The sequence below is a fragment of the Delphinus delphis genome, chromosome 9, assembly GCF_949987515.2.
Source record: "Delphinus delphis chromosome 9, mDelDel1.2, whole genome shotgun sequence".
Lineage (NCBI taxonomy): Eukaryota > Metazoa > Chordata > Mammalia > Artiodactyla > Delphinidae > Delphinus > Delphinus delphis.
In genome coordinates this window covers 61,866,561-61,883,512 of record NC_082691.1, presented here as the reverse complement: position 1 = coordinate 61,883,512, position 16,952 = coordinate 61,866,561, and the positions used below count along the sequence as shown (strand labels likewise).

The 16,952-nt window shown below is 50.2% G+C and overlaps 2 protein-coding genes across 3 annotated transcripts in view; one reads left to right on the top strand and one right to left on the bottom strand.

Moving 5' to 3' along the window:
- Window positions 1–4,120, bottom strand: part of MINDY4 (MINDY lysine 48 deubiquitinase 4) — a 111,839-nt gene extending 107,719 nt beyond the window's left edge. For both annotated transcript variants that reach the window (XM_060020682.1, XM_060020683.1), the window contains exon 1: window positions 4,013–4,120. In XM_060020682.1, coding sequence (XP_059876665.1) covers window positions 4,013–4,075 — 63 coding nt within the window. In that variant the 5' untranslated portion in view covers window positions 4,076–4,120. The remainder of the gene's footprint in view (window positions 1–4,012) is intronic.
- A 7,728-nt stretch (window positions 4,121–11,848) lies between these two features.
- INMT (indolethylamine N-methyltransferase) lies at window positions 11,849–16,386 on the top strand. The gene is given in 5 exon segments (XM_060019933.1): window positions 11,849–11,884; window positions 11,886–12,000; window positions 13,538–13,745; window positions 15,763–15,811; window positions 15,813–16,386. Coding segments are annotated over 5 exon segments (789 nt in total). The 3' UTR covers window positions 16,194–16,386.
- Window positions 16,387–16,952: the final 566 nt, after the last annotated feature.

Here is a 16,952-nt window from a genome sequence, read left to right as displayed (position 1 = left end):
ACAGATTTACTGATGGACAGCATGCAGGGTGCACAAAAAGGAAAAAAAGCCAGGAATGGTTCCAAAGGTTTTGGTCCAAGCAACCAGACAGTTAGTGATGCTACTTACTGAAGTGGGAAAAATTGCAGGAGGTGAAGGAATCAGGAATTGAGTTTTGAACGTGTTAAGCTGAGGTGTTTATTGGATATCCAAGTGGAAATGTAACATAGGCTGTTGGAAAGAATGTAAGAGTTCAAGGAGAGGTCTTGGATAGAGATAGACATTTGGAAACTGTCAGCATATCGATGGTATTGGAACCCACAACAGTGGTGGAAGTGGCTGGGAAATGAATGGAGAAGAGAAGAGGGCCAGAGACTCAGTCTTTAAGCCCACCAGCATGCACAGCTCAGGAAGCCAGGGGGGACTTGCCAGGAACCTGAGAAGGTATAGAAGGAAAACCAGGAGGGGGTGATCTCCAGAAGCCAAGGGGAATGAGTTGCCAAGAAAGGCATAATCAACTGAGTCAAACACAATTGTTAGATCAATAAGTGTAAGGACTGAAAATCAGAATCATTGATGAACTTGACAAGAGTTGTTTCCATGGAGTGATGGGGACAAAAGCCTGATTAAAGTGGGTTTGAGAAAACAGGGAGAAGAATTAGAATCAGAACATACAGAGCCCTTTCATGGGTTTTGCTATAAAAGAGAAAGAGACTAGTAGCTGGAGGGTCTTGGGGGTCCAGATGGAATTGGTAGGAGCACATATACATGTTGATAAGACTAACCCAGTAGAGAAAGCAAAATGTATGATACAATACAGAGAGATGATGATAACTGCACCAGTGTCCTGGAACACACAAGAGGGGACAGGCACACAGGGAGGGGTTGGCCTTACCCAGGAAGATGGAGAATTCATTCCTAAGAACAGGAGGCAGGGTGGGGCGAATAGTTCAGGCCCAGGAAGGTTAGTTACCGTGGTGGTAGGGCGTGCTGGAGTTTTCTCAAGGCTGCTTCTATTTTCTCAGTGAAATTAGAGGGGGAGGGGGCTTTGGAACTTGAGGAGATAGATGTGTGAAATGGTCGGCCAAGATTTGAGACAGTGAACGGGCTGGAGAGGTATAAGCAGATGGGCGGGCACCCCTGAGGCACCACAGGGGTGAGTGACCATGAATTTGGCATGAAACCATCAACACGGTGGTGTGTTTTCCCCCAGCCCCATTCAGCTCTGCAGTGCAGGCACAGAGTAGACCAAGCTGAATTTTTAACATCAGGGGAGTATAACGAAGGGAGAGACAGGCAAAGGAGTTGAGCGTGGTGTTGAGGGCGTGATTACAATGATGGGCGGGTAAGACGTGAGGAGAGGTCACAGAGGGCTGAGGAATGGTGAAAAGTTGGCAGGAACAGTGGAATGGAGATGGCAGTGAGACCGAAGAATAGTTTATATTGGGCTGCTCATGGGGGTGAGCTGGAAGTGAGGGACGATGGGATGCTTGGAACTGAGATTATGGAAACAAGCCTAGGGCATGACCACCTGGAAGGAGTGTCAAAGGTCAGGTGGGACAGGTCCCTGCAGGAGCGGGAGGCTGGGGCACGAGAGGAGGGAGGCCTGGAAGGCTAGGGCACCAGAAGAGTCACCTTGGTGAACCCTGCCATTGCCAGGAGACTGTCATGATTCTCCCTGCAGGGGGATCACGCTTGGAGGAGGCCAGTGTAGCTAGGTACAGAGTAGGTTGGAGGGTAGAGGAGGAGTAGTGGAAGGTGAGGTTCGAGGGGGAGCCGGCAGCCACGTCATGGGGAGCCTGGTAGGCCCTGGTGAGGCCTTCCCTGGGCTTTTATTCTAATTGCAAAAGGAAGCGCATGGAGGGTTTTGGACAGAGGAGTCACATGATCTGACCTGCTCACCCTGGGCAAGTTTCTTCGCCTGCCAGTCTGATCATAGTCTTTCGTGAAAGGGAATAATTATACCTCTTTCAGGACTGTTATGAGGATTTGAGAGAATAAACAGGCATCTAGAAAGTACCTCGCACCACGCTGGGCACGCTCTTGGTTAGAACTGCTCGGTACCTGCCTTGTGCCAAGCCCTGAGGGGAGCACACAGTCTCTGTCCTGGAGCAGAAGGGGATGAGCAAAGTAGCCGACCTGAGCTGCAGTTCCAGCTCTCCACGACTTTCTGAATGACTGCGGGCAGCTCCTTTCTCCTCTCGGGGCTTTAGTGCGCCCCGATCAAAAGTAGGAAGGAGAGGAGACCAAGTGAACCAGACGACTGCCAAGGTTCCGCCCAGTTCAGGCGTCAGCTCTGGGGACCTGTCTAGTGGGTGAGACAGGCAGAGGTATAAACCATCACATGAGCACCGATGAGCAAACCACAGGCAAATGAATCAGTTATTTCAGCCGCAGCTGCCTGAGACATCTTGAAGGAAATGGAACTTGGGATGGGCCATGGGTGGAACAGGGAAAAGAAAGCATGTGAGAGAAGCTGGAAATGAGATTGGGCTGGTAAGGTGAGGTTAGGCTACAGGGGAGCCTTGGATATCAGGTGAGGTCTCTGGATTTCGTTTGTACTCGAGAAAGGATAGGCATGAGGAAAACGCTCAGAGAGTTTTGCTTGGTAGCCCAGACTTAAAAGAAACGATGGCCGTGGTCAGCCTCACAGGGTGTATCACTGATATCCCCTGTGTAGCCAGGACTAGGTGATGGCAGGTCAATTAGCCATAAAAACAGAGCAGGTACAGTGAGGCCACATTGCATTTTAAATAAAAATACATTTTCAAAAAGCAAAGAAAGACACTTTCAAAACAGGTGCACATCAGAGATGGGGGAGGAGACAATGTTGAATGCCAACTGTGTGCCAGATACAGTGGCTGGGACCTGCCCGTACATTACTATTAATCCTCATTATAGATCTGCCACGAGTAGGTCTTATTATTCCTCTTTTACAGATAAGGAAATCAAGGCAGTGAGTAAGGTCCTCCAGCTTGAGCTGCTAATTAATAGCAGATCTTTGGACTGTTCCCTCCAAAGCCCTTCCCTTTCCCCCATTCAAAACACTGTTTATTTTGTTTGTGTCTTTTAATGCCAGACAAGAGCCCGTCGTCCCCGCCCAACATGACACCAGGAGGACACCAAACACACAGCAGGTGGTCAGCCTGGGTCAGCAGTGGGTGCTTTCCCTACACACCCACACACAGTGACCCCCAGTGACCTCTTCCCCAGCCTGCCCTCATCTCCACTGTCAGGGCAGGTGGGAGCCAAGGACCTCCCCAACTTTTTTTTTTTTTTTTTTTTTTTGCGGTACGTGGGCCTCTCACTGTTGTGGCCTCTCCCGTTGCGGAGCACAGGCTCCGGACGCGCAGGCTCAGCGGCCATGGCTCACGGGCCCAGCCGCTCCGCGGCATGTGGGATCCTCCCGGACCGGGGCTCGAACCCGTGTCCCCTGCATCGGCAGGCAGACTCTCAACCACTGTGCCACCAGGGAAGCCCCTCCCCAACTTTTGAGTTCTCTGAAAACTCTCCTGGGACAAGACAATAGGAGAACTTAAAAACAAAACGACCTCAACGATTGAACTTCCCACCGATGAATAGGACTAAAGGGTTTGACTGGAAAGAACTTTTTTTAGCCCTTTGGATTTCCTTTGGGGGGAAGTTCTTTCCTAGTGGGATGTAAGCCTTGGGACTGGTTATGGAGCCCGGCGGCAAGGCCGGCCTGCTGGGCACCCAGAGCCTCGTGAACTTTAGGAAAATGCGGAGGGCCCAGGCCCCTGGTTAGCGCGCCCTGGAGGGAGACGCCCGGGAGGACGGCCGCGGTCCTGCCCCGCTTTGCGAGAAGTGCACCGTGACAGAAATGGCTCCTGGGAAAGGTAATTCCCCAGGCCCGGGAAAGTGGCGCTTACATCGGGCATCTCTAGGGTAGGCAGCGGGCAGGGGAAGGGCTCCCTCCCCGAGGGTGCAGAGGTTGCAGGGCTGCCTCCACACTTCCCCCTGCCACCCCCCAAATTGAGCAACTTCCCAGGGCTGTGAGGGCGGCGCCACGTACCTTCCTGCTGAGGAACTCCCTGACCAGGGAGGCCGCCACCTCCTCCACGAAGAGGCTGTCCATGCTCCGGTCTGCCCACGAGGCCGCAGCGCCGCAGCCCCAGATCCCGGGTCCGTTGGGGCCAGTATGGCCGCGTTGCCGTGGCGACGGTGTCATCAGAGCCGGAGAACTCCGCCCCTTCCCTGGGAGCGCGCGGGCTGGGAAGGCGGAAGGGAAGGGGCGGAGCAATCTTCAAACTTGCTCTGAGAGCTGGAGGCGGAACGCAGAATGTACCAGCCCCGTGCATCCTAGGGATCAGGCCGCGGGCTCCGGGCTTGGCTCCTGGCACTGGCCCTGTCCATCTGGGTGGCCTAGAACAAGTCGCTGCTCCAATCACAAGGTGTGAATTGGGGAGAGTGCCTGGCTCCTGGTTCCTAGAGGAGTAAACCCACAGTGAAGTAGCCCCTAGAGATCCTCCCCCAGCACCTCAGCCGTCTCCTGGGTTCCCCCAGGCTGACTCACCTTGGCTGGCCTCCGCCGCAGGGATAAGGAGGCCCAGGACTCTCTGCTGACCTGGTGCTCAAATTAAAGGCTGAATCCCTGGCCCCCTTGGTGGCTGCTTTCCCATAAGGAGACTGCCAGTTATTGAGCACCAGGTGTTTACACACATTAGCACATCTTTAATCCTACAGCCTCCAGGCAAGGTGCTTACTATCGGCCCATGCTTTAAACCAAGACACTGGGATTCAGAGAGGTTAAGGTTGTGCTAAAGATCACACAACTAGGAACTGACAAGGCTAGGGTTCCAGCCAAACCCATGCCTTTGCCCAGTACCAGCTTCCCCAAACTCAGTCACTTGGGGACCACCTTCACAATCTCCACCCCATCCGCACATCACCCAGTGTATTGGTTTGCCAGCGCTGGTGTACAAAGTACCACACACTGGATGGCTTAAACAACAGAAATGTGTTCTCTCGCAGTTCTGGAGGTTAGATGTCCAAGATCAAGGTGTCAGCAGAGTTGGTTCCTTCTGAGGTCTCTCTCCTTGGCATATAAATGGCCGCCTTCTCCCTGTGTCTTCGCATGGTCTTCCCTCTGCGTGTCTGTGTCCTAATCTTCTCTTCTTAAAAGGATACCAGTCAACTGGATTAGGTCTAGGCTAAATAGCTCATTTTAACTTAATTACCTCTTTAATGGCCCAGTCTCCAACTACACGTACATTCTGAGGTACTGGGGGTTAGAACTTCAACATACGGATTTTGAGGGACACAATTCAGTCCATAAAACCTATACTGTTACTTACATTATTATTGACTTTAAGCCAACATACGTGTTTCTAGATTTATTTCAAAAGGAAAGTATGGAAATCCAAGATCAAGGCACCGACAGATTCAGTGTCTGGTGAGGGCCTGCTTCCTGGTTTGTAGATGGCTATCCTCCTACTGCATCTTCACATGGCAGAAAGAGAGAGGGAGCTTGGTGGGGCCTCTTTTGTAATGGAACGAATCCCCTCCAAGAGGGCTCCACCGTCATGACCTAAGCACCTCCAAAGGCCCTATCTCCTGATACCATCATGCTAGCGGTTAAGATTTCAATATATGAATCTAGGGGAAACACAAACATTAGACCATAACGATTACTTATATAGTAGTATTTCAGCAAAAACTTGAAGAAAGACAGGATAAAAGCCATGCAGATACTCAGAGAAAGAGCACTCCAGGTAGAAGAAACAAGTGCAAAGGTCCTGAGACAGCATCGAGCCTGAGTGCTTGTGAAACAGGGAGGCCAGGAGGGAATGAGGCAGCAAGACCCACTATGAAGGCCCGCGTGCCTGGAGCCCGTGCTCTGCAACCGGGGGGGCCACCGCAATGAGAAGCCCCCACACCACGGCGGGGAGTAGCCCCTGCTCGCCACAAGTGGAGAGGGCCCGTGCGCAGCCACAAAGACCCAACACAACCAAAAATAAATAAATAAATTTATAAAAAAAAAAAGAAGTATGTGTAATTCTCTTCCACATCTGTGACGGTTAATTTCATGTGCCAATTTGGCTAGGCCATGGTAACCAGATATTTGGTTGAACATAAGTCTAGATGTTGCTCTGAAGGTATTTTTTTAGATAAGATTACCGTTAAAATCAGTCGACTTTGAGTAAAGCATATTACCCTCCATAATGGGTTGGGCCTCATCCAATCCATGAAAGGCCTTAAGAGGAAAAGACGGAGGCCCCTCAGGGAAGATGGCATTCTGTCTCCAGATATATGTATCCTACTACCTCCACACTCACCCTGAAATGGCCCTGAGAAATTCTTGAGCAAAACTCCTTAGCACTGCCCAGATAAAAAAAGATGCCTTCTTCTCTGGGGAAAACTGCCGTCTCTGACGGTTATTCCACATCCTGATGCTTTCACCATTAAGTGCAGACCCCAGACCCTCAGACACAGCTGTCAGTCCCAACTTGTGAGTAGTTCCTGATTGAAACAATATGATGTCACCCTGCGGAACTCACAATATAATATCCCCTAAGAAAGCATTGTACATAAAAATTCTGGTCCAAGTAAATCGATGGAAAATTCCCCCAAAACACTGTGGCAAAATCCACTGATTGCCCACAGAATCCATTCTTTCCTTCTTTCGTGAAAATATATCTGGAGCAGGGCAAGTGGCTTCCCAGCCATACTGTATTTCCCAGCTTTTCTTGAAGTTGGATGTGGCCATGGAACTAAGTGGTCACCAATGAGAGGGAATGAGAGGGGCAGCCCTTTAAGACTAGGCTCTACCTTTTCCATACTCTTCCCTCTCCAGCAAGCCACAGCACATCTGCACCTATGGGTGTGTGCTGTGACCATAAACACAAGACAACACCCTAGGGCAGTGATTCTCAGACTGTGGCTCTCAAAACACCAGCACCACCTGAGAACTTGTTAGAAATGCAAACTCTCAGTCCTTTCATCAGATCTACTGAATCAGAAGCTCTGAGGGTGATGCCAGCAATCTGTATTAAACCAGACCTCTATGTAATTCTGAAGCTCACCTACGTTTGCGCATGCTTCCCTAGGGGGTGGCAGAAATAAGACAGAAGGCATCTGGTTCCCTGAATGACTGCATGGCGCAGAGAGTCACCAGGGGGCCTGGAATTCAGATCCTTACAAGGAAGAGAAGTAAACTTCCATCTGGTTTGGGCTTTGTTTATTTATTTATTTGTTTTTATTTTTGGAAATGGGGATGGGGGTGTCTTTTGTTACAGCAGCTTATCTTTTCAACCTAAATAACACAAACCTCCAGGAATGAGTAAAAACCCAACTGCAGGCAGTGGTCCCTCTCTCCAGGGTTTGCTAGACCAGAGCTTCCCCATGGCAGCGTTCCACAACAACCCGCTGCAAATTCGGTGTGGGTGTGCTCAGATCATGACCTCCTCGGGCCTCAGGGCAGCCGGCTGAAACCTATCTGGCCAGAGATCACAGGCTGTACAGCCATGAGCGGCCTTCTCCTTTTACCCCAATACACATGATCATTTTTGTGTATGCCCTGACATGAAAACTGCCCTGGGGAGGCCTCCTGCTCTTCATAATGTTCCATCTTCTGCTTCTTGCTCTCCCTTCCCCTGCTTCTCTGACCTCTTAGTACACAGGACAGTCTGGGTCTCTTGCTCTGATGGCCTGACTTGGGCACCCTGCTCCAGGTTGGCTATTTGAACATTCTCCTGAGCTGTGCCCTGCTTCTGAGCTGATGGTCACCGGGATTTTCCTTTCCACTCCAGTCTCCCTAAAGACAGGGGGATCCATTCTCAATTTTAAGGCAGTGCTTGGAGATTGTTGGAGGATTTCTTTTCTCCCAGGTTTCTCTGCCTGAGTCCTTTGCTCCAAAGGAGGCTGTTTGGAGCAGGTAGCTATCCGCACCTCCCCAGGTCAACTCAGGCTCAGGGGTGGTTGCTTCATGGACCACTTTGCGTGCTGGCAGGCAATGTGATGGGTCTCAGGGACTAGAGCAAAAGAAGGCAGCCTAGAGCCCTCCGTCCTTTGCTTTTACTCCCATGCCTGATTACATTGGTTAGCATTAGGTTCAGCTGAGAGTGACAGACAAGGAGGACTTAATAAGGAAGTGCTCAAAGAATGATAGGGACATGTCAAAAGAACACACAAGCCAGCTGAAAGGGACTCCTACTGGCCAAATCTGTGCATCAGAGTAATGATAAAAATATAGATCATAACCCATTGAATAGAAATAAGCATCCGTGAGTCCATATTTGCTGTAGGAAAGAAAGAGAGAGAGAGAAAGGAAGGAAGGAAGGAAGGTCCTTACATTTGTATGTCAACTAATAAATGTAGAAAACCGACAGAATTAACAAATCACACAGGCACCTTATGTATTTGCACAAAGGCACCTTATGTGTAGCAGCAGCCATGATTCCTGGGCTCTGTCTCTTCCCATTCGGGGCTGGAGTAGGGCTGCCAGATAGAATACAGGACACCCAGTTGAATCTGAATTTCAGATGAACAAATAAGACTTATTTCAGATAAGTATGTCCTGTGCAATTTTGGGAACACACTTACCCTAAAAAAAATGTATTTTGTTTCTCTGAAATTCAATTAACTGAGCATCCTATATTTTTATTTGCCAAATCTTCCAGCCCCAGTCTGGAGGCAGTGGTACACTCAAACTGACGTGTATCATTTCATGAGAGCCAACTGCTAAATTTTTAGGAATTTTCTGAGCTGACTGTTAAACCACTGGGAGCTTGAAATCAACCATGGTGGGAGTATTTACACCATGGAAACTGCAGTCATCACGAATCAGTGCTTTTCTGTTTTTAGAACTGGTTGTGAAACATTTACCAATTCTCCACTGTCTAGAAGCTTCCTTGTCTTTAACATACTGAGTCAAGACTCTGAAACCGTGTCCGTGGGTGCTCTACAGTTGCATGGGAGGCACACACCCAAGGCCACCAGGGAAGGCAGCCTCACGGGGACCGATGGTACCAGAAGCGCTTCCTGCCCAGGGACTACTTGGCCATCTACTATGGCTTCCAGCGGAGCGGCTGGGCCCGTGAGCCATGGCCGCTGAGCCTGCGCGTCCGGAGCCTGTGCTCCGCAACGGGAGAGGCCACAACAGTGAGAGGCCCGCGTACCGCAAAAAAAAAAAAAAAGAATGTCTGCATCATCTTAAACATCTTCTATACTGTGACTTTTGAATAACTCAGGAAAATTTCCATTTAAGAAGACTTCTGCCCTAATTTCAAACACAGGAGCACATTTTCAAGCTATCAAGAAAATAAACTGCTTAAGAGTCGACCAGCTGAGAAAAGAATCAATCTCATTCTCCAGATTAGGAAAACTATCATCTCAGCATCTCCCGCTCTGATACCCCTGTTATCTTTCTTCCCACATGAGCCTGTGGGGTGAAGAAATGAGTCCAGAACTTGCAGGGGTAAACAAGACTTTTCTCTAGTGAGGCGTAAGCAGGGACACAGAGCCTCATCTCATACCAAACACCAAAATAAAGGCTAAATATCTTTTTAAAACCATCACAGAAGCTATCACAATTGGATAACTACCAGATCTCTGGACATGGAAGGATTTTCAAAGCTTAGATAGAAACAAGCCCAAAGGAAAAATAATTTAACACATTTTATTAAAGAAAAATTAAATATTTGTCCTGAAACAATAAACAGCAAAAGCACTCTTTTCCTTAGAAAAATAATTTGGCAAGTATTTACCTAAATTATTTGTACGAAAAGTTTTAAAAATTGCTCCATTAATCTTATGTCTAGGAATCCAGCCCAAAGCCAGAATCCAAAATACAGAAAAAGCTTATTGCACGAGGATATTAATTATAAGATTATTTATAACAATGAACACCTGTAAGTCTTACCTGTCAACCACTTGGGGAGCAGTTAAGTCAATTTACTTGGACCTCTGTGTACTGTTTATTAGGCAGCACTAAAAACTGACATTACCAGCTCCTTTAGAGTGATACAGAGAAGGGATGCTGACCCCGTGCTGGGACAACCAAGCAGGCACGGGGGGCACACATGGTGACTCTGCGGCCCTGCAAAGCCACTGCAGGTTCACGTGTCTGGGGGCACACTGATAACAAGAAACCCTGCGACAAATACGATACACTCAGTGTCACCAATGATGTTAATCCTCCTAGAGTTTATGTTAATTGAGTCTGAATATAACATACTTTTTTAACAAATTGGAGAGACGTCTAACTTTATTTTCTTCCAACTGGACAGGCAGTTGTATCATCACCATTTATTATATCATCGACCCTTTTCTCACTGAGTGGAAATACCACAAGTACGGGTTCTCGTAATATCAGAAGAGGGGGAAATTGGCACTGAAAACAATGAAATACAGTTTCTATTCTGTTGAAACTCAAAAACCTGAAAAATAAATGTTGATTCAGGGTGGTAGGACTTGGGGCTGTGCGGCTCACATCACAGCGGCCTCAGTATCACCTGGGAACCAGAATCTGCCTTTAGCCGGGTCCCCAGGCTCTTCCCAGGCACACTAGTTTGAGCAGCACAGCTAAGGGACCTGGATAGACTGCGTAGTATGATGGGGAGAGAATAAGGTTTGGAACTGGTCTTTATTTTGGCTTTGGACATGGGCCTTGAATCTGTACCTAGACCTAGACTTGCTGCCAGGACCTCCTTGGGAAAAGGCCCGTCACCTTCATCCTCCTCGTCTCCAACAGGAGGCAGGAGGGTCTCAACATCCTCTCTACTGATTGTTGTGAAGACGGCAGCGAACGAGGGTGGGGGACACACCTGGCACATATTATAGGCCAGGGCCCCAGACTTGCCCATTTGCAAAACACACAAGAGTTTGCTACCTGAAATATCTGATCTTGGGTGAATTTTTGAAAGAGATCTGGCAACACTTTTTTATATAAAACTTTTATTTGAGATCATGTAGATTCACATGCAGTTATAGAAATAACACAGCGAGATCCACGTATGCTTTACCCAGTTTCCATAATCGTGGCATCTTTCAAAACATAGTAAATATCACCACCAGGATATTGTCACTGATACAGCCCACTGCTCTTATTCATCTTTTCCTAGATTTACTGGTAGTCATATGTGTGTGTTTGCCTGTGTGTGTGTGTGTGTGTGTGCAAATTCTATGCAATTTAATCACATGCTGTGTTTATGTAAGCCAATAGTTTTTAAACGGTTTGTGCAAACAGAGGCTTCCCTACGTTTTCAGGGGCCCTGGTTAAGTTTACTTTTACCCTCAGCAAAATAAAGGATTGATTAAGCAAATAGAGTAAACAGGATTGAAGACAGGAGGAAATATTTAACCAAGGTCAGGACAAACTATTTTCAAGAGCAAGCTCACTGACCTCAGTCAGTGAAATCTTAGCCACCTCTGCATCCTGTTTTCCACCCTACGGGTTTCTCCTTTCTTCGTCTCATTTTTCCACCAATCCCAAAGAGGGAAGCATCCTTGACCTCTTCCAGATGCTGGTCTCTCTGTGTCTTTGTCCATCTGTGTCTCTCTCTTAGTTCTGTGGCACTGTCCCTCTGTCTCATGCTCTCCCAACCTTAACCCTCACCCGCAGTACAGACACTCAAAACATCACCTCTCAGGAGCCAAATACTGAGAACCCCCAGGAGCACATGTTGGCCACCCTGTTGCATTTCTGTGTTGAGATAATTATCAAACAGATAAACTCCAGCCAGAAAAGCTAACATCCTGGCCTGACTCCAACTATGTGGAATCTGAGCTCCTCCCTGGGCAGGAGGGTCTGTCTAAGGAGATTATGAAACTCCTGATGGCAAGAGGCAGGGAGAGGAAAGTGGATATAACAGGACTGCAGCAATGGAAACACAGCCAGGTCCCAGCTAGAATGGAGGGCAAGCTGTACACAGGAGAGGACTACAAGAAAGTTCGACTCCGAGGACTACTTAAAGACGTACTACGCCTTCGATTCAGGCACCGTAGCTGAAAATGAAATCTTGAAATTTAACCTGAAAAACCTCTTTGAAACCTTCTCTTCAGGTGAGTGTCTGGTCTCCATCTCAGGGAGAGACAGGGCTGCACCTGACAGGAAGGGCTGCCGGCGGCAGCGGACCTGTCCTCTGGGACACGGCTCACCAAGGATGTCGCAAAGGCAGCTCAGCCTGTGAACCCATGAGGACCTCTGCTGGGTGGCCACTGAGCAGGACCTAAGCACTGGCCTTAGAAGCCAAAGAGCCAGGCTTGAGTCTATGACAGTCAGTCTCAGTTTCTTCCCCCTGTGAAATGGGAAGGTAACTCCTGAGCTGTGGGGCTCACAGGCTCATGCTGGAGGGGATGTGAGACAACAGACATGAGCACACTGCCCGCATCTGACTCTCTCTACCTGTCTTCCCTTAAAGCCGGGCTTGGTAGCCTTGGCTCATGAATCCCCTTGAAAATCTGAGGAAAGCTCTGGTGCACAGGCGTGCACGTGCGCGTGCGCGCGCACACACACACACACACACACACACACACACAGAGTCACACTCCTAATCTTTTACTCAGAATTAAGAGAGTTCATGGATTCACAAAGCCAAACCACAGCTCAGTTTACAAAACTCTGCTCTTGGGTGTCAGGCTGGGTGATCAGCAGGGATTATCGCCCAGGTTCCTCAGTGCACACAAGGAGAGGCTGAGGTGGGAAAGAGGGGGGTGGCCAGCCCAGGTCAGACTGCCAGTCAGTGGCAGCAGCGAACTTCAAGATCAGTTAACGCAGGGCTGCCACGCACAGTTGGGCAGGGAGTATACTGAACAATTAGGGGTTACTTAGTCACTCAGCAAACATTGCCTGACTATGTAATCAGTGCCAAGAATGGTATATTAAGCAATGTCCACAAAAATACAGAGGAAAGAAAGCTTAAGGCTCACAGAGACATCTGAGGAGACTTTCTAGAGGAGGGACCGGCACTAAGCCTTGAAAAATAGACAGGTGTATTTCAATGGAGAGCGGAGGAGGGAGGAAGCAGGGAGAAGAAGGCAGTGCACTTAATGCTACTCTGAGGCAAAGATCCTTCCCCTCAACTCGTCACCAGATCCCCTTGCCTCCCCTGATTGGCTGAGCCAGTTTTGAACCCACTGGCTCAGGTCTTATCCCTTATCAGAAGCTCTGTCTTCTGCAACGAGGAGGTGGGAGAGTGGGCCATGGGGGGTCACTCTCACCATTGTTTTAAACCCAGAGTCAGAAGACTGTTGGAAACAAACCAGTTCCAACCAAGAAGTCATTCTGAAACCTGCCCAGAAGTGCAGAACTTGTCCTATCAGGCCTCTGGTAGCAACCCTTGGGGCAGCAGGGGGATGTGGTGTGTGCCAGGCTGTGCCCCACCTGCCAGCCGTCACCCCCTGAGCCCCAGGCGTGGGGGTCTGGACTCCCCACACAGCCTGGCTGCTACCCAAGGCAGGGTCGGGTCCCCTGTGAGCCACTCTCCCCTGCTGGCAAGCCCTGAGGCAGGGCAGAGCCTGGCATCTCCATCCACCACAGCTGGGCCTGGAGTAGGGTGTCCCCCGCTCCCACACACCTGGAAAACACTGTCTCCTGCAGCAGGAGTGAGAGGTGACGTCCTGATCAACACTGGCCCAGGCCCCACCATCTACCAGCTGCTCTCGGCCTGTGAAGCCTTCCGGGAGATCATCGCCTCAGACCACTTGCAGCAGAACCCCCAGGAGGTGAAGAAGTGGCTGAAGAAGGAGCCAGGGGCCTACGACTTGTCCCCAGCCATGCAGTAGGTGTGTGAGCTGGAGGGAGACAGGTACCCACGGCCACCATCTCTCTCAGATGAGGTCTCCCCATCACCTGCAGGCCAGAGCCTGAACCTGCCACCCTGCTTCACCTGCCACTTCCCTACAGGTTCTTCCTGACCTGGGTCTCTGACCCACAGCACCTTCCTCTCTTTGAGTGAGTCCTGCCTCCAGCCTCAGAGCTGCCTGTGCTCTTAGCTTTGGTTGCCCTACTGGGCTCTCCATACTTTGTATCCCACTCATCCTGCAGAACCAGCTTCAGTCCCCGCCTCCTCCTGGAAGCCTCCCCTGATTGCTCTAGCCCACACAGATCTCACTTTCCTCTGGTGCAGCTTCTCCTTAACCCTAATGGTGGAGGGGGACTTGTTATGGGAAGACACGGGCTTCAAGGAATCCCCCTGAAGCACTCTTACGAAATCCCACAGACCAACAGCACAGACCCTTCCAGGCACCTTCCCCATCCAATTCACAGAGAGGGGACCCATCTACCAGAGCCCCAGGGGGCACAGGCAGGATGCTGGCCCTGATTTTGCAACTGAGGAAACTGAGGCCCAGACATGGAGAGTGGCCTCTAGGCCACCTTAGAGCCAGGACAAAGATCAGAGTTTAAATTCCTGACCCATCATTGGGCCGTGGGGCTCTGACCTAGTTATAGGTAGGGGCAGCCTGACGTGGGACAGAGCTGGAGGGTCTCTAAGCACAGGGTCTCCACATCAACCCAGCCTGGGCTTCATTCATTCCTGTCATCATTCATGGAGAGCATTCTGATGGTCACGCCTGCTTCTAGGTACTGGGACTATTACAGTGAACAGACAAAGTCTCAGCCCCAAGGAGCTCACATTCTAGTAGGGAAGACAACACAACCAAGCTAGATAGAGGTAGATATTCAGGGAAAAACAAGTGTTCTAGAGAACAATCTTCAGCTGAGTAGAGGCCTACAAGAGGTAGGGGTGCTGTGTTAGGTGGAATGGTGTCTTAATCACCTCGGGCTGCCATGAAATGCCATAGACCCAGTTGCTTAAACAAAGACATTCATTTCTCACGGTTCTGGAGACTGGAAGCTCAAGATCAGGTCTGGTGAGGGCCCTTTTCCTGGCTGGTAGACAGCCGTCTTCTTGTTGTGTCCTCACAAGAAGGAAAAGGCAAGTCAGCAAGCTCTCTAGTGTGTCTTCTTTTAAAAGGCACAAATCCCACCATGAGAGGCCCCACCCTCATGATCTCATCTACCTCTAATTACCTGCCACAGGCTCCATCTCCAAATACCATCCCATTCATGTTAGGTTTTCAGCATATGATTGTGAGGGGGGCATAGGTCTGTCCACAGCAGGTGGTAAGAGGAGGCCTCTCCAGGGAGGAGCCCTCGGAGCAGCTTCCTGGGTGAGGCGAAGGAGGAAGGATGTGAAGATCTGGGGAAAGAGAGTGTCAGGCAGAGGGGACAGCAAGGGCCAAGGCCCAGCAATGGGAAAGAGCATGTTTAACAAAGCATATTTAAAGGGTCAAGGGCTGCAGGGAGGAGGCATGTGGACATGTTGCTTCATGGGTACAGTTTCAGTATGGGGTGATAAAAAATTTCGGAAGCAGACAGTAGTGATAGTTGCACACATTGTGAATGCAATTAATGCCCCTGAATTGTACATTTGAAGTGATTTAAATGGCAAGTTTTTGTTATATATATTTTACAACTTGAAAACTCAATAAGGCAATGTATCAAAAATCGAATTATTTTGAATTATCAAAAAGAAAGATGAATAGAAGGGGAGGAAGGAGGAAGTGGACAAAGAGGAAGAAGGAAGAATTAACTGTCAAATCCCCCATCACCTACCAGCTGTGTAGCCTTGAGCAAATCACTCAACCTCTCTGTGCCTCAGTTTCCTCATCTGTATAATGGTGGAAATACGATCTCCCTCAAAGAGTTGCTCAACAGGTTAAATCATGGGCCTTGCCCATAGGGAGCCCCTGCATAGGGGGCGAGGGGTGGAGGGATGTTGTCATAATTTTCTTCATCACCTCCATGACCCTCCCCCACAGGAGCAAGTGGCAGGAGAAGGAGGCCCGTCTCCAAAGGACAGTCACGCGGGTTACTGAAGTGGGATGTGAACCAGCCACACCCACTGGGGCTCACCCAGGTGCCACCAGTTGACTGTGTGCTGACCCTGCTGGCCCTGGAGTGCGCCTGCCATGACGTGGACGCCTACCGGGCGGCCGGGCGAGGCCTGGTCGGCCTGCTGAAGCCGGGCGGGCACCTGGTCACCGCGGTAGCCCTGCGCACCCAGCACTACATGGTGGGCGCCAAGAAGTTCTTTGGGCTCCACCGGGAGAAGGAGACAGTGGAGAAGGCCTTGCAGGAGGCCGGCTGCCAGGTGCTGAGGTGCCAGTACTCCCGTGTCATCTCCTCAGAGGCCCACTGCACCAATGAGGGCATCTGCTCTGTGGTCGCCCGCAAGAGTCCCAGGGCCTGAGGCCAGCCTGGCAGAGAGGGCCTGCCCCAGAAGGGAAGTCAGGGCCAGCCTGACTCCTTAGAGTCTCACTCCACAGCCCCCTAATGCAGGGCCAGCCTGAACTCTACCCCTTCATTCTTATTACTATGTCCCAAGATCACAGGTGAAAAGCAGGGTCTCCCTGCCCCCAGCCCAGGGATCTGTCCCCCACACCCTTTCCTGGCTCATACTGCACCAAAACATCAGGAAAATAAAGTGGCTCAGCTAGATATTGCCTTAATTTTGTTCCTCCCCCACCCCCCGGAAGCAGACCCGCAGACAAGGATTTGAGACAGGATCCCAGGAAGCACCAGTAGGAGCGTGGGAAGGAAAGCAGGGAAGGCAGACAGACAGGCAGGTAATAAAGCGTGTGTCACCAAGCCTGTCACCACTGCGGGCAACTGGAGATCACCCGTCGAGAGGCTTCAGAGTCGCCCCACGCCAGGAAGTTGCGGCATTTGTCCACCAACTCCCAGGGTCGTGGTTGAGGGCTGCCCAGGGTGCATTAATTGCCCAGGATTGTTGAGCCTGCCTATCGTGCAACAGGGAGAGACACTCGGACAGAGACTGGCAGGGCTGGTCCCTGGAAGTGGGAGGGTGGGGCTGGTCTGGGCAGCCTGGCCCTTCTGCTGGAGGAACAGGACCTCAGGTTCTCAAAGCCCAAAGGCATCTGCAAGAACTAGATGATTTCTGGGCCAAACTCCTATTCCCCCTTGGGTGGGAAAACCAAGATCTGGGAGG